This window comes from Pyxicephalus adspersus, chromosome 1 (assembly GCF_032062135.1).
Source record: "Pyxicephalus adspersus chromosome 1, UCB_Pads_2.0, whole genome shotgun sequence".
In the NCBI taxonomy this organism is placed as follows: Eukaryota; Metazoa; Chordata; class Amphibia; order Anura; family Pyxicephalidae; genus Pyxicephalus; species Pyxicephalus adspersus.
This window is the reverse complement of record NC_092858.1, coordinates 102,016,238-102,042,029: the sequence shown is the minus strand read 5'-3', so window position 1 is coordinate 102,042,029 and position 25,792 is coordinate 102,016,238. Positions and strand designations below refer to the sequence as shown.

General features: G+C 36.6%; 1 protein-coding gene across 4 annotated transcripts in view; it reads left to right on the top strand.

Moving 5' to 3' along the window:
- RPS6KA1 (ribosomal protein S6 kinase A1) overlaps nt 1-25,792 on the top strand; it is a 68,508-nt gene that overhangs the window by 15,034 nt on the left and 27,682 nt on the right. Inside the window, exons 1-2 of one of the 4 annotated variants that reach the window (XM_072421459.1) lie at nt 15,431-15,587; nt 23,076-23,192. In XM_072421459.1, coding sequence (XP_072277560.1) covers nt 15,546-15,587; nt 23,076-23,192 — 159 coding nt within the window. In that variant the 5' untranslated portion in view covers nt 15,431-15,545. Of the gene's footprint in view, nt 1-15,430; nt 15,595-21,717; nt 21,940-23,075; nt 23,193-25,792 lie in introns of those variants that run through there. The other 3 variants (XM_072421466.1, XM_072421440.1, XM_072421450.1) reach the window with 3 other exon arrangements.

The following is a 25,792-nucleotide window of genomic DNA, read 5'->3' as shown; positions in this document are numbered from 1 at the left end:
ATCTTCATTGCCTTTCTTAGAACAGAAGGCCAGTTTGATACCTAGAGAATAGTGCTGAAGTACCTGCAGACCTGTTCACCATACTGGAAGATTGAAGCAGTAAGGAAAATCTGCAGTGTCTTTGTAAAATGGACAAGTTTAATAATGATTTTTGGTATTCTTTGATATACCAGTGAATTGTTTAGATTAGTTAGCATTTTGGGAAAGCTAACCATGCTGAAAATAATGGTAAAATATTTATACAACATTTTATAAATAGCTGTACAATCTCTGTATGTATAGTTCCATGGAAATGGAACTAAAAGAAAATAATGTGTGACTTCATACTTGAAATATATGAAGCAGCTTGGACAAGTCAGTCTTGTGCAGATATGTGGATATTCACATCCTTTGAGTGTTTCATGTTCAGGCTCGTACCATAGAGTTTTAGTATTGGCTGAAGGCTCCAGGCACTTCTGAAAATGTAAACCTGAATTATAGTTGCACTTCAGGATGACAGAAAAACCCAGACCTGTGTGCCACGTTTAACCCTATTCTGTAGTAAATGTTGGTGTTATTTTTTAGAATGTCTTGCAGAAACTTCCTTAAAATGTGCAGTAAACCTTACATTTTGATTACCGTACATAAGCCTCATGTATATCACTGCAATCATCAGGTATTGCTTTTATTTTTGATGAGTTATAATATTACATTCTAAGCAAAAGATTTTGAGCTGTTAATAGAGCCTTCAATCAATTACCAATTTCTATTGTACTATTGTAAACACAAAAAAATAATTCATGTTCAAAAATTATCATTCATGTGACTTTTTTTAACTTTAATAAATTTATGAAAAATACAAAATGGTTATTATATATACAAAATGTTTGACTTATGTGTACAAATGCCAAGTGCCTGCTTTTTATTGTAATAGGGATTGATTATTTTTTTTTTAATTAGGATGTGTTTTCATTAAATAAATAGCTTTTAGTAAATGTAATCATGTTTCAATGTTTCAGTCTGCTTTAATGCTTGCTGGTAATCATTTTGTATGAATAGAATGAAGACCAGGCTTGGGTTTGTTTAGTCTACTTGGATCCACAGTTGCCTGATATTTTCCTGTACATGACCAATATGACTGATGCTGTGTGTGCAGCAAAGGAGGAAAGTGGGATAGTCTTCACTTGAAAAGACAGAGCTTCAGTGGATATTGATCCCATCATGCCCTCCCTCCTCCTCCTGTCCAGCTCTCTACAGCAGGAGGTGACACAAAGCTTTTATGTGATCAAATTACTGGATCATTACAGCAACCACCTCCTTTGCCATTGCTTCAGGGGCAGGAAACTCCAGAATTAATCCTGTTACTGTTGTGCACAAAAACATTTTTTTTTTACTGTATCACACTTGTGTATTCTTTCCAGTTTATTTAAATGTTTAAATTTAAAACATTGAATATAAAAAACTTTTTGATTTACATCTTATTTTTGGTTTTCAGTCAGATGCAGGGACATCTGGAAGACATGAGGATTTGATGTCATTCATAGCAAGGAAAGCATGTAATTCTGTTCATTAAAACAAACTTTTAGAGCATTTTCAGTGGAAGTACATCTTGGCTATCTAAAACTTTCTCAATGAAGTTCTGGTATTTGACAATTGATTTATAACAACAGTAAGGAGTAGGGCTTTGTGTCACCAGAGTGAAGCTTAATCTTTACTTTAGACTCTGTGCCGTGTATAAGGCCTGGTGTTATGCTCCAATGGGCTTCTCTTTAGACTCACAAGTATGTACTTACTGTACTCACAAGTATTTAAAGTAGGGGTATTGGGCATTTGTCTGTGACTCCCAAAACACCCCCCCCCCCCCCCCCCCAATGCATGGCCTGGAAAAGTATTGAACTATGTTTATTTTGGTGTTTAGAAAAGGATGGACTTTACTTTGAGCTTTGTGCTGTCCAGTGTTCTCCCAAAACAGGATTTACTAGTAGATTCCCCAGCAATTTTCACTTTTCCCTGGCTGGCTGTCATCAGACTGTCAAGTCTCAGCTTTGTGCAAAGAGCCTTGTTTCTAAGTCTGGTCTGCGTTCCAGTTTGGTATGGAGGATTGGGAGATATTGCCCTAACATATTACGCAATGTAAAAATAAATAGGGGATTTAGATGTCAGACAGATACAGACAGTGACTCCGGAGGAGGAGAGCACCTTGCCCCGAAGAACTTACAATTTAGGAGGTGGGGAAGTATCACACAAAAGGAGGGGGGTATGGAATGGTGAGGAGTAGTGAGGGTAGGAAAGAAGATGGGTAGGAAAGTTTGAAAAGATGTTTTTGAGTGCTCTTTAAAGGAGCAAAAAGTTGGAGCAAGCCAAATAGGAAGGAGGACAATATCAGAGAATCGGGGCAGCTCTAGAAAACATTTGGAGCTGTGCATGTGACAAGGTTATGAGAGAGGAAGTCCCTAGTAGGTCATTGGAAGAGCGAATGGGGCTGTATTTTTTTACCAGGTTAGAAAGGTAAGTTGGACAAAGGTGTACAGAGAAAAGAGAACTGGTCCAAGGACTGACCCTTGGGAAACACCAACAGGAAGGAGAGTGGGAGAGGAGGAATTACCATTGAAAGGAGCGGTCAGAGAGGTAGGAAGCAAACCAAGAGACATTAGTGTTGTCGATACCAATGGAATGCATGATTTAGATTAGAAAGAGGTGATCAACAGTGTCAAAAGCAGAGGAAAGATCAAAGAGAAGAAAGGAAAAGTTCCCTTGTGACTTAGCTCTGAGAAGGTCATTGGCCACTTTAGTAAGGGCTGTTTCGGTGGAATGGGCAGCTTGAAGAGGGTCATGTAGAGAGTTGGTGGTCAGGTAATCGGTCAGTCTTTTATAGACAAAGGTGTATAAAGCAACGGGCATGAAGTTGGGGGGTGGGGGGCAGGTGATTCTGAGTGCAGGCAGCCTATGTTACGGCTATGTATTTAGGACCTCTTTGGCTGTACATCATTTATAATATCTTACAGATGCAAGATGTGCTTTCCTCAGACATTTTAAGTGTGTTATGAGCTAATCGAATTCTAGTTTTCAGTTAAGTAACTTTCTGCTGTGCTTTATGGCTATTGATCAAGATTTTATGGACAACAGAAATGTATCTAGGGGACAATGGACTTCAAAAAAATGTTTTTTTCTTCAAATTATTTTGACATTGAACATTTGGATTATTAATTTTGCTTCTTTAAAATTTTTTCATTTTGTCTATTATTTATTTGATAAAGAACTATACATTAGAAAAACATTTTCCTCAAACTGAACAAATATATTTGTTCTCAAATATGTAGGGATAGAATTCTTCTATGAAGCGGGAAAATTCTATCTAAAAAGGTATATAATAACTTTTAAAGCAAAAGTTCAGTGAAAGTTTGATACAGTAGAGGAGATTTAGACCTACAATAATGCAGGTCTACCTGGGGAAAGGCATAATGTCTTTGAAGAGTATGTGTACACTGACCACATAACATAACGCTATAGAATTTCACAAATACAACAAATCTTTGTGAAAAAATGTTGTTTGCCATCTCCTTGCCTTTCTGTCACGCAGGGTGGGAAATCCAAACATAATTTGTGTTTGGCCACTCCTCCTCCTCCTATACGGCTGCAGCAGGGCTTTACATGGCTCTAGTAAAAGTACATTGTGGGCAAACTTCAAATTCTACTTGATGTCTGGCTTGAGAAATTAGCTAGGTTGCTTATAAGCAGCTGGCACAACATCAGGAACAGAAACAAAGTCCAGACCTTTGAGGGCTGAAAATTTCAGTTCACAGCTGACATGACCCTGGTAATTTGACTGTTACCAGAAGGCATATTTTATATGAAGCTGTTTTTGGAAATCATTAAAGCAGAATTCATCTGCCATATTATACAATAAAAACACACACACACACATTTTTTCATGATGTGCAATTAGGGCAAATCTGGATCAGAGATATAATGGTGGGGAATAAAAAATATTGTTTTGCTTACATTATTAAATCTGTCTTGCAAAATTGTTCTGCTTTGTTTGTTTAGGTCCTTCCTTAAATGAATACAAAAATCTCTTCATAATTAGGACAGCAGTATGACACACTTCCAGGTTGGGGCATGCTGCCAATCATAAATTATTAGTAAGTCAGTGAAATAATTTCAGGTGTGTTTAAACAAGATTTTATTTCTAGGAATAGTGATGCATCAAGACTGTTAAAGGAAGGGAAACTTGACTCTGTTTTTGTTTTAATTTAGTGGCTTTAGGCCTGCTATGTGTGTAAAGTAAAAACATTTTTTTTATTCACTCATTTAGTACCAGCACCAACAAGGGTGTCCCCTGCTCATGTGCAGCTAAATAAAATCTGACAGCGGGCAGTAATCGGGTGGGTAAAGAATAGGTATTGCAGAAATAATATTGCTTGTCCCTTTCTACAATTAACACCTGCATGATAACCAATTTTCAAAGTGAGGCCGTAGTTTCACATTAAGCAGTCTATTTTGATCCTGTCACACTGCATACCTTTATCCATTTCCTTAGGGTTGTCTGATGGTTTTCATTCATCCAGATAGTTTATATTTTTTGTTGTAGTTGGTCACCTTGAAATTGACTAGTAAGTTTAAAAACATTTTGTGGCATGAGGAAGAAACTTCTTTAACATTAAATTAAATGTGACTACAGATTGACAATTGAAAATCCAGCCATCGATAATCCGTTTACTTCAGTTTCCCGGCATGAATTTCAGATCGCATATTCAATACAGGGACTTCAGTACACTGTTGGGCCACTAATGTTTTGGCGCTGTTCTGCAGAAACACTTGCTTGCTAAACTAAATACACGTTGAGACATCCCTGCTGCCTGCTCCCAGGAACTGGGCCAGATGTCTGCGGTGCTGCGAGAGAAAGACTAGTCTGTGTGTGGAGGTAAGTATAAAAAAAAAAAAAAAAAATAGGGATTTTCTAAAACCTGGCACTCCTCAGGTCCCGAGGCTGCCGAATATTTCGTAGATAACCTGTACTACTAAATATATTATATTATATTATATAATATATTAAATATATAAATATTGTCACAAGGAGCCTAGATGTAATATTCTCTGGTCATTATATAGACATCCTATTTTCGATTGTTAATTCTGAACAAAAATGTACACAATTACACAATATTCTATTTATATAACTTCAAAATCTTATACTTTATAAACAGTGGTCAACCAAGACAATACTTTTTTGTCAAATAAAGATGTACTGGTTTAGACTCTTGTATTGTGCTGACCACCTTGTAATATTTTGAAACTTTTAAAATAAATATTAAAACAAAAACTGTCTGAGTAAACAAGAGGGAATCTGACATCATCTCTCATTAATCCCACCTTGAATCATGTCATTAAGCCAAACCTATGAAACTGCTCATATTGGATGAAATTTGACTACTTGCATGTATAAGTGCACATGCCATTATATTTTTTTCACACATTTGTGAGCTGATCCTAGCTGTTAAAAATAACGGCTTTTTAAAAAACTTTTATCCTATCTCTACCCAGATGTTGATAGAAAACTCTAATAATATAATCTGAATATTATTCAGTTCCTGTTATTAAAACTCTTACAGGTTTCAGTTCCTATCCTTTTTTTTTATTACAAATGAATACATTAGTACACTGTAAGGTATAAGACCAAAACCTCAATTGGTAATTAATGTATTTATATGTGTAAAGTGTTGGGTGGTTGTATACAGGACTGGTTTACAAACTTTTTGGGACCGCTACTAGGAAACTTCCTGGGTCCCCCTCTCCCATTTCTAAAAGTTCCAGTACTGCAAAAGTCCAAGTTGTTTGTTTTTTTTGTTTGTTTTTATTTAAATATCAAGACCTTGTAAAAATGTAACCTTTGTCCCCTCTCTCAAATGGTTAACCTGGTTGTATATGTTCCTTAGTGTTGAGAACTTTGTGTTTCTGGATATTTTGTATGTTCAGCTTGTGGCATAAAATAGTAGTTCCTCTGCAACAGCTAATGAACAAGATAATTTATTTTCACTGAATGGGCCTTGGCAGTTAAAAGTACCAGTCTCGGCATGTTTGCACACGAAGGTGTGTCAGATACGCCCGCATCGGCCAGAAACTACTAGATAGCCAAGGGAAGCCCGATTGTGAAAGGAGCAGAATGTGTTGTTTAGGTTTAATTAATGTTTTGTTTTTAAAATTCTAATAGTATGAACAAAAGGAAGTTGAGACTGGTTTGACTTAAATCAGAAGGCTTTTAGTCAGAGTTGATGATGTAGTTTATTGTTAGGGGTTTTTATTTCACAGAATTTCTGTATTCCAACCAGTGTGTGCCAAGATACAGAGCAATGTTGTATTGGCCTCATACCTAATCGCTATTATTTGCATACCAGAAGAATTCCCATCTTTTGTATTATCCATGTGTCCAGATGTCTTACAAGGTTGTGGCCTTTATTTGTATTCAGTATGAGGATGTCCACTAGCAGGCGAAAACGGCTCACATTAAACTTTAATTTTGGGGACCTTCCTCCATTTAGGGTCCATTTATCTATTTATCATTCTTTGCACTGTTGTTTTATTTCTGTGCTTAGCTGTATTTGTACCCAACTGCCCACTGCCACTTCTGCCTGGTCATGTAGGGGTTGCTGTTTTAGATGTTGTAATGTGCTAAAGGGGCAGTTATTTTAGGATATTGATATTATTGTTAGTCTTTTTGAATTGTAAAGCCTATCAAAATGTTAATTTAAAAGATGTTGAAAGAAATGTATGAGTAAATGTGAATGCTTAATGATATATTATTGCACTCATTACATAAAAGTAATATAGTCCTTACAAACCATATAAGCTGCTCTCCTATCTAAAACTAGGGCTTGGACTATAATAGGCAGGTAGTTTCTGGTAATTATGTTGCTACAATATGTAACTGCTACCTATGCATGCACAGTGTCCTTGTGTGTCCTGTTTAGTTTTCTTTGTATGGGTTACTGATTATCTAACCTTTTTAGGCAAAACATTTTTTTGCAAAAATACATTGTGTTGTGATCACTGTGTTGACATGGGGCTTTGAAGCGTGTCCCCAACCTTCAAATTAAGTCTGACATTCTCATGTGATGGATCTGCACAGAGTGAAGTTCCTTTGTAGTATTACATACTTAATGACCACTCTGTTACGTACACCCTGCTAGTATCAGATTTGACCCCTCTTTTTGCCTTTAAAATTGCCTGGATTCTTTGGGGCATAGATTCAGCAAGGTGCTGGAAACATTCTTTAGAAATGTTGGTCTATAATAAAATGATAGCATCACACAGCCAAAAATGGATGGACATGGTCTGTGAAATGCTAAATAAGGCTACGGGATTTAAACTATTGGTAATAGAGTATCTAAAGTGTGCAAATAAAATATCCCCCACAGCATTTCTTCTCACCAGCAACCTGTACTGTTGATACAAAGCAGGATGGATCTATGCTTTCATCTTGTTTCAAATTCTGACACCACCTCACATCACCACACCCATTCTTACCATCTGAATGTCACAATCAGAGTAAAGATTGATCAGATGAGCCTGTGTGAATTGAACCCTCAGATGAATTTTAAACTGACAGGAGTAGCACTTGGTGTGGTCTTTTTAAACCCCAGAAATGGTTGTGTATACAAATCCTAGAAGATCAGCAGTTTCTGAAATATTCAGATCAGCTTTCCTGGCACCAACAAACTTTGCATGTTTAAATCAAGTCATTTAAATTACTCTTCTTCCTCATTCTGATTTTCGGTTTGAGGTGTGTGTGTTGACCACCAGTCCTGTATGTGTTAAATGCATGTAATAATAATGATGTGAATCCCCTTCCTCTTTTTTTTTTTTTTTTTTTAATTGTTCTTGATCACTGTTCCTCTTACTTGCATGCTAACTAAGCTTTTCTTGTGGCAGAAGCTTGTAAAGGATGAAAAAAATGTAAGCATGACAGCTTTAAATGGTTATCTTTATATTGGCATAGTTTACATCCACAATCAGCACAGTATAACAACAAGCCATTAGAGAAAGAAGGCATTGATGCCATTGACTAGTCCCCACTTCCCCAGACCTAAATCCTTTATCTACTCTCTGGGACATTGTCTTTGTGCATCCAACACTAACTAGTGCCAACGACCAGGTCTGGGATTAGCTACCCCCAGAGCATCATCCGCCAGCACATCAGAAGCATGCCCAGATGTTGGCGGTAATGCATACAACCACCTGGGGCCCATGTAAACTACTGAGTAACATCATGAATTTTTGTGATAGAAATCATGTTAGTTTAACAGCTTTTGTGATTTTTATTTTTTTAATTTGATTTCTTTGACTTTGATTTTTAGTGTTATTTACCTTGGCCACCAATTCCACTGGCACTATGGCACATTGTGATACAAATTTTCTCCGTAGGCTAAAAACCTTTACCTACCTATGGAGGAGTTAACCACCTCTCCGAGTTGCACAGTGAAGATATTTCAGAACCAATGCATTTTTTAGCTGAGCCATTTTTATCCTCTCAGGAATACCTTGCTGCAAAGACTTAAGTGGTACCAAGCACTAATTCTACTTCTTCCCCTGCCTCCCCCTTTTTATTTCCAGCTTCACCCCTTATATTTATGTGAAAAACGCACTCTGGGGCCTCTATTTATAAACCAGTAAATCTGACATTCTATACATATATAAAACTGGATGTATGTGTGTGTGTATGTTCCACCATCACTCGAAAACGCATGGAGACATTTCAACCAAACTTGCCATACATATGACTAAGACTTATGTGAGTGTACCAGTCATCGTTGTACAGCGCTGTGCTATATGTCATAGCTATATTTGGATGGATGTATGTGTGTATGTCATCACTAGGAAACGCATGGGGACATTTTGCTAAACATATGACTCGTGAGTGTACCGCTCTTTGTACAGCGCTGTGGTATATTTCAGAAGTATATTTGCATGTGTGTATGTATTGCTCAGTGACAGTGTGCCTTTTGCTTAATACTATAGCTTTAATGGATTCCTTTTCCGGTATATTATAGTATTGCAACAAATAAATACCTGGGCAACGTCAGGTAATCAGCTAGTGTGTGTGTGTGTGTGTATAATATTCTTGAATGGCCAAGTCAGTCACCTGATCTGAACCCAATTGAGCATGCATTTCACTTGTTGAAGACTAAACTTCGGGCAGAAAGGCCCACAAACAAACAGCAACTGAAAGCCACTGCAGTAAAGGCCTGGCAGAAACCTGAAAGTCTGCAGTTCAACTGCTTCTGAGTTGTTTCATTTAAAATTAATTGTGGAAATGTACAGGACCAAAATTAGAAAAAAAGTTGTCCTTGTCCGAATATTTATGGCTATGACTATGGTAGGGACATTAGATTGTGAATCCCTTTGAGCAGTTGTGTCAAACTCAAATACACAGTGGGCCAAAATGAAAAAATTGGACATAGTCGCGGGCCAACCATGATATTTATTGCAAAAATATCTACTATTGAGGAAGGTCGCTAATGAATGTCAACTGATCCTGATTGACCCACCACCAGAGCATTCTGGGATTTGTAGTATTAGCACTGTCTACTGGTGGGCCAGCTCTAGTAGACATTTGCTTTTTTTCTCGGGGGCCAAATATAATTACAGTGTAGGCCTGAGTTTGACACCCCTGCTTTTGAGGGTCAGTTAATGACATGACAGGACTTTGTAAATCCCTGTGTAATTTGTCTGCATTATATAAATACTGTGTAATAACATTATATAGAGTTTTTACTCCCAACATTGACAGCTTATTTGCCAAGGTTTCCAAAATCATACTTGCATACTAAAGATTGGTTAGTTGGGGAAGTAACAACCAGGTATTTTTAAGCTGTGACTACATTTGCTTTTGATAGAATGTCAGCTGCTCCTTACATCAATAGTTGTGGCTTTGGAGAGCCATTTATGAACAGTTAATAAAAATCAATAATCCCATCCTTTACGTCTTCTGTCTGCTTTGCTTCCATTTCCTGGCAGAGATTTGCATTTTATTTGCAAGGCCTGTCTTCCAAAAAAAAAAAAAAAAAGCCTAAATGTCCAAAAAAAAAAGCAGTGTGACTAATTTAAAAAAAACTGAGAATTTTACAGACGTTTTTGGGGGGACATGCTTTACCAAGACTAACTTGCATGTATAGAAAGTACAAATGTAGTTGTAATGGAAAGTAAGATTGATCTCAAGGTTTCTGTCCTCATGTTTGGGCTTTATAAAAATTTGTGTTAATGATATGAAAAATGATCTATAGTCAGATAATGAGTTAAAGCTGAGCAACTAAAAGTGGTGTGGAAAGGTCATTCCCCTTTTTACCTGGCATATTTGAGCTTGGTGTTGTGCCAGAGTGCACAGAGCCCAGCATAGTGTTGGTTGCAGGACAGGGTGTAGTGCATCCATTGATGTAAGTTATGACCAGTCTCTCCAGATGTGGCCTTAACCCAGAAGGGCAGCATTCTTAAACATATAGTTCTTAACCTTTTTATTTATTTATTGCTCTTGTGCACTCTTGGCTACATAGACATTGCTTCTTGATTGAATAACTGTTTTTTTTTTTCCAGCTGAATTCTGTTTGTTTGTTTTTTAATTTAACTTGAGTTCTAAGAGAAATATAAAATGCAACTTTGACGGAAATACTTCTTTTTTTTTTTTTTCAGTGCATACTTTTGCAGCCAAACACTTTGGGCATGTTCTTAATAACTGTTCTTGAAAGTGGTTTTACTGTTTAAAACTAAAAATGTTTTAAACATTTAGATGGACAGGTCTTTTTTTGTCCCTATCTTTTTTGCAAGTGGTTGATGGCTACTTGCAGAATCGAAGGCAGTTTGTCACCCCAATTGCTTTGTAAACAAACACATTAGGAAAAAGAATTGCAATTACCACTTATGGGTGCCTTCCCTGTTTCCCCGAAAATAGGACTAAGTATATATAATAAGTCTTCCACCTTGAATTTCTTGTGACTCCAGTTCCTTTAGAACCATTGTTACCAATTTCTCATGTCTAGCAATAGCTCTTTCCTTAAATGAGCTCCTCTTGTCCATGTATTTATAGATAATGTAGGTTTTTTTTTTTTCGGCGTAGGGCTTATATTTCGAGCATCCTCAAAAACACAGAAAAATTATGCTAGGCTTATCTTCGGGTAAACAGGCTAGTGGCAACCAAGCTGCAAGTTAGTCAATTTGCATGAAATTTGCATGTGATTTGCGAAAACATTGCATTGATTAGCATTTATTTTATGCATCTCATTGACCACCACAATTTATGGACTCTCCATCTGACCATCTGACTGTACATCCATTCTAGAATTACCAAAACTATGAAATATGAGGACCTACCTAAACTATCCAATCAATTTGCATACATTTAGTAGTCCCTTCACTACATTATTGTGAGTTAAATATAAAGGAATTTGTAATATTGTGATGAGCTTTGGCAGGATGGAGTCAAAATAGGAATATTAACAGTGCTAGGTTTAGGTTAATAGGAAAAAAAAATGTTTGTCTCTTTAAACAAAACTATGGTACAAAAATATTAGTCATGCTTGTATCCTAGGAATAGACCAATCCAAATGTAAAACAAATATCAGTGTGGAATAATCTACTCTGTATGCATCACAGTAAAACGTCATTTGAATATTGCAAGTTGTTGTATGTTATATAAAAACTGTTTTTAAGATTTGAAACCGCAGGAGATGGTAAAAACATCCAATGTTTTTTTTTTTTGGGTACATTGGGTACAATTTATCTTTTACATTGTATATTTGAAGGGGAGTAGGAGATCATACCTTTAAAATAGGTAGAAATGGGCAATATTGCTTTTTTTCCCCCACTGATCATTTTGAAATTTATGATAGAGCAAAGTTTACTGAAGTATGACTACCGAGTTTTCAAGTTAATTGCATAACTGTTGAGCATGGCATTGTCACCAAAACTGCTATGGAACTTGCCTCAAAAAAAATAAATAGAAGACCATTTGTTTTGTTTCATACATTAAACAGAGTTTATACAGGTAAAATAAAAAGTTTTTGAACTTTTGCAATTCAGGCAGGTGGTTGTTGCAGAAGGGGACAGGCGATGTTCCTTCTGCAATAACGGTTCTTAGCTGCCTAAGCCTCACCCTGCATCAAATTTTATTGAAGTAAACGTGCGCAGCTGAGTGTTTTTTGCAGGGAATAAATAAACTCCTGCATATTTTTACGGGAGGTACGTCAACCCAGCACAACCAATCAGGATGACCAAATCAAGATTACCATCATCTTCAGGAAGTGAAGAAAATGGAGGATGATGACACTGCAATGATGAGTAATTTTAATGTTTCTCTGTAGCTGGTTGGGACTAGCAATAAAACAATTGTAGCCATTGCTTGAAAGTCTAGAATACCAGCCAGTATTTCTAGACTAGCGTAAGCTCATATTAGCTGCTTATCTGTAGTTTTTATTAAACTGCCAATGAAATAAAATAAAATTGACGTGCTTTAAAAGTTTGAATAAATAAACTGGTAATACCTGGCTTGTAATGATTTTGGGTATATGGTTGTGTCAAGCCTAATATTTTATTCATTCCAGCACTTCTAATCAGGCAGCTATACATATTTTAATAATTGCCAGGACTGTTTAGTAGAGCCAGCTGATCATATTGAAAAATATTCATATTGAAAAATATTCATATTAAAATCAAAATAGTAATAATGAATGCACATATGTATGTAGCAGTTTGTGCTACTGGACAATATGCAAACATTTTAATGACACTTCTAGTTTTACTAGGCCTACTAACAGTTCTGTTTTACGTTATGTAAGATACGTGATTCATTATCTCTGGGGAATCTGTTAAGAGAACAAAGCCAATTTCATAATGGAGCCAATCTGCACGAGTACATTAGTAACTTGGTATAATTTATATATATATATGTGCACTTGGTAAATGCTGGAAATCTTCTTAGCAAAATGTACACATTTGTGCATTATATCAATATAGTTCCCTCTGTTGCATGGTTGGATGTTTTAAAGTGACCTGTTATGTTAATAAAATGCTGTATAGTTTAGTGTTTGCAAAATATATGGTAGTACTAATTTATAATGCAAGCACAATGTGTTACTGTTCAAGATGCTAATAACATACAAAGTGCTCAGAATGATAACTGTTTGTTATGAGATGTTAGGTAGCCCATTCATTTTAATGGGTTGTCAGTGCTCAATACATGACAAAATGTACCTGAATTATTTTACCATTGTAGACCATTAAACACACAGTATCTGTATTGTGTCGCAGCAGATTTACATTAATAGCAGCTGTATATGTTCATAGTGCACATTTATATACTGCATTTACTTTGATTGGCACCAGATTGCAAAATGCATATCCCTGCATGTCAATAAGCATTTAACCAAAACACATAGGTTTGAAGCCTATCTTGATTGATTTCTGTATTGCTTAGGATTTTGATTCAAGTTTCTGGATCAAATAGAAAAGGATATGTGCTAGAGGGACCGAACTTCCAAAATCTACCCTGCAAAGCCAATATAAGCCTGGTGATGATACCACGGGAAGTAACAGAAAATGTGTTGCTAAAGGGACATGATCAGGGTGGAGATCATTTTTTTTTTTTTTTTTACTCGTAAGACATTAATTTTAAGATTAAACCAGGAAGATAAACATGTACAATTTTTATTTTTGTGAACTACGTTTTATTCATAATATTTTAGTAGTGCATTTTTTCCTAATATATGAGATGTGTTTATAGTTTGTCTGCCTTGGACATGAGTCTTGATTCTATGTCATCTTTCTCCCATGAATTACACACAATTTGGCTTCTGCAGTTTTTCCCTCTCTGAGGCCGTGGTGACAGTAAGCAGGCAGTGGAAAGGAATGTTATTCTGTACAGATCAAAGCTAAAAGTATGTAACTGTCAGACATCTATTCTATGGTATATCTTCTGAATAGCTATAAGAGTTTTTACTGAAACTTGAAAAAACCTGTCATCTATGTGTGTTGTAAGGTAATAAATAAATGATGCAGAAGCAGTACAAAAAATGAGTGATACCTTTTTTTAACAGTGGTCCATGAAATGTTACAATTGTTGTTTAGTTCATTGTGCTTATCCATGTGTGTTCAGAATAATAGCAGTGTGTTAAAAAAAAAAAAAAACTTAAAATCCCCAAACCATTATAATAGAAGGATATTCTTATTTCCATACATGTGAATGCATTGGGAGAACTGCACATTCTCTTTCAAATTTGTGTTATTCCTTGCCAGTAAGTGAAAAAATGGAATGTAAGGCTTTTCAAAAAAATAGTCTGCTTTCTTCTTTACCTCTTAACAAACTCAAACATTCATTGTATAAACTGAAAAAAAAAATATAGTTGTATAACCGCTGTATAGTGCTCGCGCCACCATGCTTCACTGTCCTCACGGTGTACTATGACTTGAATTTAGTGTTTGGGGGTTGTCTAGCAAACTGTCTGCGGCTCCTAATCCAAAAAAGAACAATCTTGCTTTCATCAGTGCTGAGGAGTCTGGTGCTCTACAAGACAATTTCTCAATACCTATAATACTATTTCTACTGTTCGCTACTGCTTGGAAGCGAAGTAGAGGAGAGGAGAGCCCCAAAAGTGGGCAATCATTTGTTTATAAAGCCAGTAAGTTTGTGTTCCTGCCTTAGGAGATTAGCAATTGGTTTATTCAGTAGGGTCTCTACAGGGTCAGATGGAATCAGGTTGAAAACCCTTATCCACAGTTTCACCACTTTCGGACATAACCACCAAATATGGAACACATTCAGAAGCAACATACCAAATAGTTTGGGACAAATTTGGCTATGCGAGTTGGGACTAAGGTACCACTAGAAAAGGCACTTTAGGAAGTGCCAAGACTGATTTGAGCCTTTGCAACTCTACAACAGGGTTGGACATAGGGAGGTGCAAAGTGTGCCACTGCATAATGGTCCCATACCCTTCGCTGCCACAAGGAGCCCCCACTGGGTCACTAAATTAGTTGGGCAGGGTGACTCAGAGTCAGTCAGAGTCAGGGGTTCATAGATATAAATAAAATATTTGTTTCTAGATTTAACCAAGACAGTGTGTCTAAAATATTAGTGCTTTTGTCATAAATGAGAACAAATTTTCTTAAAATCTATTTTTACCTTTTAGTTAAGAAGTCCATTCTGATAAACTGCACATTAGATTATAGCAGTTAAAATTTTAATGTTTTGTAATTGGTGTAATGCTTATCTATTGCATTACTACATATTGGCCATTTCTCCATATGCATTCTTTACTTTCTTTACTCAACCTCTTTTGCTCACACACGGTATGGACACTTTAGTTTTTTTGTTTTTTTTTGGTTTCTGCTTTTGTGGAGGAAATTGCAATATTTCCCCTTTTTCTTAATGTTGTTTCTTCCTTTAAGTGAGGAAACACACCCAGATGTTCCTTATACATTCACCTAGCTGTCATTTGCTCTGCAATGCTAGCCTGTCCAGCGTGGCAGGCAATTTATGATTTAAACTGAAACAAAATGCTGCTACAGAACTTGGCCTGAAGATGTTGAAGCAGATTTTCCGCCCAAAAACGAAAATGAAAGAGGCAAGTTGTGAGTCTTTTGGTTACATTATATCTGGATATTAGTGATATAGCTAGTTTTCTTTAACCATATGAAGTGAAGAGAAATTCAGCATAGGACTTAACGCTACCTGTATGCCTGTTCTATCGATGTGGTGATTTTCATGTAATTCTCTTATGTATCAATTATCTTCTTTTCTAAAGAGTCACTTTGCAGAAGTAGAGGGAAAGTTAATTGTTCTTGAAAAAAATGGTAAAGGTGTCACTCTTGTGATATCTCATTGTTTCCTGGAGTTTGCTTTGCAGCAGCTGTCACTTGTTAGCCACATAGAATGGTTTACCAGCTTATCTTCTGTATGTCACACAGGGAAATGATAACAGAAGTTTACCTAGAAGGGTTTTTTCTTTGTTGCCTATTTTTTTGTTGTTGTTGATTGGTGTGTTTAACACATAACATTTATAAAGCTTCACATAACATCCTTTACAAAATTCAGGCAAATGTTTAAAAATGTTAATAAAGTACAGTGATACCTCGGTATAAGTCCCCTTTGGAATAAGTCCAACTTGGTATAAGTCCTGTTTGGATACAAAAACTTTTGCTTGGTATACAACCTTTTTGGTAGAACTTGTATGGGTCAAAATGAGTCATAACACTGCGCTACCCTTTTTTACCTCTCTCTCGAGATAAAACCATGAGCGTCAGTACGCCAGTTGCTACCATTCAGTGAACAACTCGCACTATAACTCTCTGTGAATTACGCAACATCTCCTCCTCCTCCCTTCTCAGCACCATCTTAGTAGGCATTGGACTCTTTTTAGCAATTTAAAGGAAGGTTAAATTTTCATTTATTTTATCTAATTGCTTTTGTATTTATTTATTGGTATTACGCAGTGTTTACATTATTTCATACAGCCCCATCAATGTATAACATGCCAATAACAATATGATTTTTTCATGGAAACGGATTAATCATTTTCCTTTTATTTCTTTTGGTAAAAATTAGTTTGGTATAAGTCCTGTTTGGTATAAGTCCACGGATTTGGAACAGATTCAGGACTTACCAAGGTACCACTGTATATGTAAACCTGTAAAGCAATGAAATTCTTTTTTTATCAAGATTGATTTTAGGCTGTCTGTGAATGTTTGCATGAAGTTGGTAGGGTCAGTTCATGGCAAGTTTCTTTAATTAAAAAAAAAACTGGTAAAGTATATCAAAGGCCAAAGCATGTTTTAACCAAGACTATTTTATACCCATTTATACCCTTTATATCACCAAAGTAAGGGAAATGCCTGACACGCCTTTGCTTTAAATACTATAATGATCATGTATACACTGTGATGCCCTATAGGGTTTCACAAAACTACATAAATGCATTATATACGCATGAATGAAATTAGTTTTGGACATAGCCGGTATTGAAGTAGAATTACAACAATAATTATTTTATGTTTGCCCTAATAGAAATCAAATTATTCCTCAAATTCTTTTATTGTAGTTGTCCTAGCCAATGCCTTGTAGCATCTTTTATTTTTTTATTTTATTTTTTTTTTTTTGCTAAACCTCTTAGCAATGCTTTCATTCTGATTAAAAAAAATAGTTTTCATTTTGGTTGACAATTTATTCTGACCTGGCTCTGGGCTATCATCTTGATTTATTATTACTAATTAGTAAATCACAGTTGGAATAACTACAATACAAACTTTGCTGGTTGCATGCTTCTTTGGGGTCAGTGACTCGGTAAACCTCAAAATTACAGGATCAGCATATCCAAGCAGATGTAAATGAGCAGTGGTGGTTTTCCTTTAACAAATGCTAACATTTAATATCCTCATAAAAAAATGCCCCAGTTTTTTTCTCACTAGACCACATACAGATTTACCTAAATTGTATGTTGAGCCGAACCCTCTTTTTTCCTCCTTTAATTCCTTAGAGACTTGACATGAAATTGGAGGGAATCTGCACTGTTGTAGGTGGTATCAACAAATGTTTGAAACACAATGTCTATCACTTCTTGCCTTATTAATTTCATCTCTGGACGAGACCAAAAAATGTGTGAAACATGTTTTTTTGTGTACATATCTAGCCGGATCATGATTTGGGGAGATAGTTTTAGCAGTAGTGAATTATATTTTATATATAGCTGATACCCGTTGCTCGGGTATTTATTTATTGCAATCTTACATTATACAGGAAAAGTAATCAAATAAAGCTATACTGATTTTCCTCTCTACGGTGTTTCGGCCAATTTCCTTACGTTTTATTGAAGGCATTATTAAAGACCAGAAATTTGTAAAAGCGTCCAAAAAAAAGTATGTAAAAATATAAGCAAAAGGCACACTGTCACTGAGCAATACATACATACATACATACATACATACCTCTGACATATACCACAACGCTGTACAAAGATCAGCAGTGCACTCATATGAGTCTGAGTCATATGTCTAGCAAGTTTGGTTTAAATGTCTCGATGCATTTCCTACTGATAACATACACACATACATAAATCTAATTTTATATATATAGATTTATATACCTCTGACATATACCATAGTGCTGTACAATGAAACACTGAGCTAAACCCATCAGTCTCTGTACCAAGGAGCTGACTCTAATGTCCCCCCACAGTCACATTACATTTATATACCTCTGACATATACCACAGCGCTGTACAAAGATCAGTGGTGTCATATGTCTAGCAAGTTTGGTTGAAATGTCTCTATGCGTTTCCGAGTGATGGTGGAACATAGCAAGTTTGGTTGAAATGACTCCATTAATTTCCTAGTGATGACATACACACATCCAAATATAGCTCTGACATTTAGCACAGCGCTGTACAAAGATGACTGGTGCACTCACATGAGTCTCAGTCATATGTATGGCAAGTTTGGTTGAAATGTCTCCATGTGTTTTCGAGTGATGGTGGAACATACACACATTGCACACACCATACATACATCCAATTTTATATATATATATATATTATATATAAATATATATGTGGTATTTTGTCCCTGGCAATCTAGCTCTACCCCTACCCATTGTCTGATAGTCCGCATGTTTTCCCTGACTACAGAATTCCTGAGTAGTTCGATTTCATGAAATATCAGTCAATATATGCACTAGATCATGATATCCCCAGTCTGTGGTGCTTCCTCAGTTCTCAGTTGCTAGTCCCAAATTACAGATGAAAAGTGTATCTAATTTTCCAGTAAACCAAAGGGATTGAGATTTGATACCTAATGGGATTCCTTAAAACCAGGAAATGTACTTTTATGTGCATTTATATTTTTTCTCCATGTTGAACCTGGGACAACTATACTACCTGGGTGGTTACACAGCGGCCCCATGTTACATGTTGTGATGTGGTAATGCATTATGCATGTTTGTGTGCTGTCACAATGTAACACAACAGTAACTCCATAGGAGATATAAAACCATTATGTCCTGCAGTTGTATATGCATTTAGAGCAGGCATTGGCAAACTATGGCTCTTTGGATTTTAATCCAGCCAGTTTTTACATATAATTTATATCAGTTAATACATCTGGCTCAGCCCATCTGTCAAATTTTAAAACTCATTGTGGCCCCTGATGTAGACCATCAGATATTGCAGCTTTTTGTAAATGGTAGAAACTATGGCCTTCTGGCATAAATGATGTGAATATCTCTGGAGGCAGTGGGAGAGCTTGCTTAGGATGGGAATGAGGAAGTGAAATGGTGCTACTAGATGCAAAAAACAAATATATGTAACCCCTCACAATGAACTCTTGTTCACTTTTTTAGGCTAATAAATCATTTATTGTTATTGCATGTGTTTGTGTCCTCTTTATATTTCCTTTTGTTATTTTTTAAAACAATCATTATAAACTGAATAAATTAAATAATTTCACCAAAAGACAATTGAAAGACATAAATAACATTACAAACAAAAAAAACATCCTAACCTCACGTCACAGTAGTTGTTTTTGTATGTTTTATTATGTTATATATTTAGCCTCAAAATTAGGTACACATCTAATATCAGTATTGCACAGCATTGTCTGCTTTTTAAACAGCAGTGTAATTTTGCTCAGGCACAATATATTTTCAAGTGAAACTCTGTTTTTCTGTGGACTTTTGTGGCTGGAAACTTGCATGCTGAAACATTTAGAAAGTTCATAAGGCTGGCTGCAAGACATGGTATTTGGTATGAAACTCACTGTAGCCTATCACAGAGGGGGTTGGGGGATGGGATGATTTAAATCCTTTGGCTTGTTTTATCTACATTCATTGGTTGCATGTTTGTTCTAGGTCTGTAAGGTTGGGTTGAGAGCCCTGGAACCTGCATGTTTAAAATCAAGTGAACTATGACTGCTGCCATATATCTAACCTGACAGGTTCACATTATTATTACCTTCCACATGAATAAAAGGCTGGACTCTCAATTGCTGGCTCGGTGTTTACAATGTGAGGACAATAATAGGTAAAGTTCTGTGTCGTTTAACACACATTTTTTTTTTAACCCCTAAAGTTTTAAAGCAGAGGGCAAAGGATGTGGTGTCTCTGTGACCAGTGAGTCAGTCACTTTGGCTTGGTGTGTTTTTATGTGTGCAAAAATATCAAATATATTAATAGTAGGCATATATCAACAGGCCTACTGAAAGGGAAGACTTTTCAATACAAAACTCTGTTGTGGTAGCAGTTATACCTTTCTGTTTTTACATATTTATTTATTTTTTATCGTTTAGTCCAAGGGTGCCCAACCTTTGGCCCGCAGAGCTTTCAGATCTGGCCCTCTCCTCATTCCCTCTCTGCTCATTGAGGATGGGGTGCTGGAATTTACTTTTTCCTGAAAGAGTTTGCTGCCAGCAAAGGGAGCTCCTCCCTGCCCACCTTATACTGTGAGATAATCCCAGCAGCAGCATGAGAGCTGTGTCTATGTCCATGCTGCTGTCAATATCCCCATGTATAAATCCTCATATCTCCTTTACTGATTTTTATCAAAACGTGAACATTGCAGGGTACACAGGGGTCCCTAAGAGCTGCTACTAAACCAAATGTTGCCAGATATGGGGTCACAAGCAAAAAATCCTAACAACAATCAGGCATACTTTCACATTATGTGGGGCTATTTCAAGACCAGGGTCCCCAAATTGAGTTTGCATGTTGGGGGCCACTCTCATGGCAATCAACATTAGGGTATTGCCGATTGTGCGCTATGGTGCCCCTTAAAGTTCACAAAACTTCAGGGCTGCATTCAGGTTGGTGGTAAGTTGCGATGCGGTTACCCCTTTTTCCTGCCATGGAACCCTGGCTCAGGGGAGACATAGCTATCCCCCTACTCTCTATTAATCCCACTCTTATAGCTAACTCCCCATCCCTACGGCGCCATCAAAAGATATGAAAAACTATACCTGGTATACCGTGCTATCCTGTCACACATAGCCGGCCACTTACCTGACCACTGCTTATGTTCTTCGAATCCCAATTTCTCTTGAAAGGGGAGCTGTAGGTATATTAAAATGTAAGTGGGGGACTCTTGCGGCTAACTCCCCTTACAATTTTTTTTAGTGCCATCACATCACGGAAAAATTATACCTATCATACCGCGCTATCCTGTCACACATAGCTAGCCACTTCAACTTCACCTTCTGTGAACCCTAAATTCTCAGGAATGGGGAGATGTAGGGCCCTGAAGTTGATCCAAGAAGTATCCATTGCAGAGATTCTTCACTTGCTATGTTAACAAGAAACATTTCAATTTAATTTTAAATTAAAACTATTCCAGTTTTAAACATACATCTTTAATGTTCATTTGTATTGTGGCCTGCGAGTTAGATCCCAATTTCAACTGCGGCCCCTGGATAAAAAAAAGGTTGGATACCACTCATTTAGTCAGATACATTCACTTTCTTCCTCCTACTTATCAATTTTTCAACTGTTCTTGTGTTTTTGTCCTGGCTTGTATTGTAATCATTAAAAAGTCTGCCAGTGAGGAAGTTGCAATGCTGTTTTGCAAGTTATTAATAAATAGGCCCTATACTGGTAATGGAAGAGGATGTTCAGAGTAGTGTGTCATCTTATTGGTTCTCACAGTCCCATTGCTATTGAGGTTGAAGGAGAGGAAGTTTATTCAGTCTCTTTAGGTATCACAAGCTGCTTCTTTCGGTTTCTGCATTAAGACATTGTTAAGAGTGTAAATAAGGTTTACAGGTTGTCAAGAAAGTCTTTTTTTTGCAATCATTATCCTTTTCTATGTGGGCATTGAGCCCATGGAGAAGGAGGTGAGGATCCCAGGATTTTTTACCTTCTTTTCCATCTGGGTACAGAAAAAACTCAGGGACAAATCTCGATGTCCTCCACTGCCAGATACAGACCAGGGAGCCAATGAGGTTAGTAGTTGGGCTTTCATTATGTGGCATCCCCATGTTGTCTACTTGAAGTTTTAGCTAGACTAATAGAATGTTAAAATTCTTCATAAATATGAAAGGTTATATATGTTGTTGATGTATGCACGAGATGATGTTTTTACCACTTCCTGTGTTTTTGAGAAGAGATGTGCAATGCTTAAATTGACTTTAAACCTACTAGCTGCATATGAAATCATCTAAACATAACTTCTTTACACCACAAGAAAATATTTTAAAGAAAGCAAATCAAAATGCTTGGTTCTTTAAACTATACATTTTTTTTCATGTACTGCAATCATGTTAGATTACATGCTGCGTGGGTGTGTTTAAAAGCAGGTAGTGTACCATGAATCATGAAGGTCATTCTCCAGGGAATCTGTTATCAGGTTTCATGAAAAAAAACATGTCTCCAGGTGTAGACAGAAACACCTGATGCTGATTTCTGCTGGAGATGAGACCACCGTGAATAGCAGTCCAGGGGTACCACAACAATTTCCTGGAGGTGTGGGAACCCACTTGTGATTTTAATTTGAAACCATGGGCACAGGACACTTCATATGCTTTCTTACACCTGCCTCCTAGGCTAGGATTTTTGATTAGGACTGGAGGAATGTTTATACTAACAAAAAGGCCTGCTGTTGTCTTGTACAGTTAGCTCCATAAATATTTGGACAGAGACAACTTTTTTCTCATTTTGGTTCTGTACATTACCACAATTATTTTAAATGAAACAACTCTGGTGATTACAGAGGTTTAGCATTCAAGACATTTTTTTTTAATTTTTTTTTTTTTTTAACTGGACCATTAAAACCTTTTGAATTACACTGCACAGGTTTCAAAAGAGATAAAAAAAAAAAAGACTTTATGAAAAAGGAAGCGTTAATGTGTTAAAAAAAACATTATATTGGTTTTCAAACTTTTTAGGTAGATTGTATTTGAAGATTATATTCCTTAGCAAACATTTTAGGTGTTAATGCTTAGTCACTTGCTGTTCTTTGACTGGTACATTCCTCATTGTATTATTTTTCCAGAATTGACTTATAAAGGTTTTAGTACAGGTTAATCATCCTTACCACAGTGTCTATTAAAATAACGGTTTTATTTATGCTTTAATGTAGGATGAAGTGGTGGTGAAAGAAATCGACATTACACACCATGTCAAAGAAGGCTCTGAGAAGGCGGATCAGTCACACTTTGTCCTCATGAAAGTACTTGGACAAGGATCCTTTGGGAAGGTGAGTGTAGGCAAATACAAGTAGAACTTATTTTGATACATTGGTAATCCCTTACCCTGGGAGCTGATCCACAATACACAATCTGTTAAATTTGGTCTCTCAAAATGAGGCCACAAACTCATCCTAAATAGCACTTAATAAATTGTACTTTATTAATGTTTATCCTGTAGTTGTTTTATTATTTGATTTGTATTGTATAGGATGCTGCAATTGTGGCAGTTGATGAATAGATGTGAACTGCTGTATGCCAGCTATAATGCCCGCTCATACTTACAGTGCAGCAACTTTACTTTCTTATGCTGTACTTCTGCAGCTAAACAGGGAAAAAATGTTCAGCCACATCAACTATAAAGGTGACAAGGTGGGAACTCGTATGACACTATGGATACTAAGTAAGAGTGACTTTTTTCTAATGTTTGATTTCAAGAGGAACAAATAATAAATTGAATAAATTTTTTTTATTTTGCTGAAGAGCAGGTACCTTCCGTTAGTATTCCAAATAATAGTATTCCTACACAGCAAATAACCTTAGTGAATGCAACATTATTTGCTCAGGCAAACTCAGCTAAAGCTGAGTTTCAACCTAAGATGTATGCCAACCCTAAATATAATACTAAATATATCATTTCAGTGTTTGACATTGTGCCTCACTATATACAGCTTTCCTAAATCAATTTTGGCAGATCTGTTAAAAGGTTTATTTTCTGGAGATCCTGCTTAGTAACAACACTTCAAATTGCAGGCTGACAACAATTTGCCACTGCCTCATAAGTAGCTGTGTTGTCAGCCTGCCATTTCCACGCCTTCACTTGGCTGTTGAGCTAGGTATTTAACATATAGGGTAGGCAAAGTCTGTGTCCAGTTGACACATGGCTTTTGGAATGTTTTGAACCTTTAGGGATTTCTGTCTTAGTAACTGACATATACTGAGATCTTTAAGAAAACTTACAGCAAAGGTTATATTGGCCACCTTTATCCCAAGGGGCATGCCAAACTGAGGCTGAGTTCCAGGATGGAACCTAATTTACACTTCCAGTGTGAAATTCACAATGTCCGGGCTTCTGGCTGCAATCACACAAACTCAAAAGCAAACTGCAATACTGAACAAAAGCATGCAAATAAAAATCCCAAACACGCGCAAAAATACCACCTAAAACATGATCACTACACAAACAAAGAAAAAAAATATTTTTCCTAAACACTGGGTCAGTTAATTCCAGACCTTGGCAAATTCTCTGGGGGAAAAAAGGGGAGGATATCCACTTGTTGTCACTGATGAAAGCAGACCCTAGCATTTCACCCGATTTTTTTAAAAGGCATAACCAAATCTATCATAAATAGTGAGAAGTATATAATACAAAGGCCATTCTATAATAAAAGCATCTAACAATGTAAAAATGTACCACAGGCTCATCATATTATTATTATTGATCTACATTGAGATCAATATCACAAGTAGATTTTACCACAATGTCACAGTTCACAAAATGACCCAGATAAAAATTTTGTAAAAATCACCTGTTTATGGATTCTCACAGTCCCATTGCTATTGAGGATATGTAAATATACAGTCATGGCCAAAAATATTGGCACCCTTGCATTTATGTCAGAAAATGCACTACTTCGCCCAGAAAATCATTGCATTTACAAATGGTTTGATATTGTCATGTTTACTGGAAAAACACAAAAAAGGCGCGAAAAAGAAAAAAAAAAATCTGAGACATTCCATACAAAAAGTAAAAAACGGCCTGGACAAAAGTGCACTCAGCCTAATACTTTGTAGCACACCCTTTGGAAGAAATAGTTCTTCTAGTGCCAACAAAAATTATCCACAGTGCAAGGGGCTGTAAAATTTTTTATAATGTTTGTGCACAGTGGACACAGTAGCATTAAGATTTACTTAATGTTACTGTATCCACTGTAGAACAAAATTTGGAGATAATTACTATTAGCTTTGTCTATTACTTATGCAAAGAATATAAAATTTGAAATGAACACAAATAATTTTAAATGGGATGTGCGTTCATGTCTGCTTGAAGACACATCTTCATAGGGAGTTTTCACAGTCTATTGAGGGTTTCTTCAGGATAGGGAGAATAATGGCATGTTTGAAAGTGGAGTGGTAGATACCAGTAAAAAGGGAAAGGTTGAATAGTTAGGTTAGGGCGGGGGCCAAGGTAGAGGAATGAGCACAGAGTACATCCAAGGGAATAGGGTCAAGCAGACAGGTAGGTGGAGATAATGAGAGAAGAGAGGAGACTACATACAGAGTAACAGGGCTGCCCATGTGCCATGTAGACAACAGTAACAAGGAGGGCTGGGGGGCAGAAGAGATGCACAGAATATACTTCAAAAGAGGTGAAAATGGGAGTGGGCAGGGTAGAATGGACAGTTAGGGGAAAGAATGAGACCCACACCACCACCTACCACGTTGCCAGGTCTAGGGGTATGTGTAAAGTGCAGGCCTCCATTGGAGTCTGAGAAGGAAATCCAAGTTTCAGTGAGAGCCAGGAAGTTTAGAGATTTGGAGATGAGAAGGTTGTGGATGGAGGTTAGTTTATTCCATAGACTGTCAGAGAAAGGAGGTAAGAAGTTTTGTG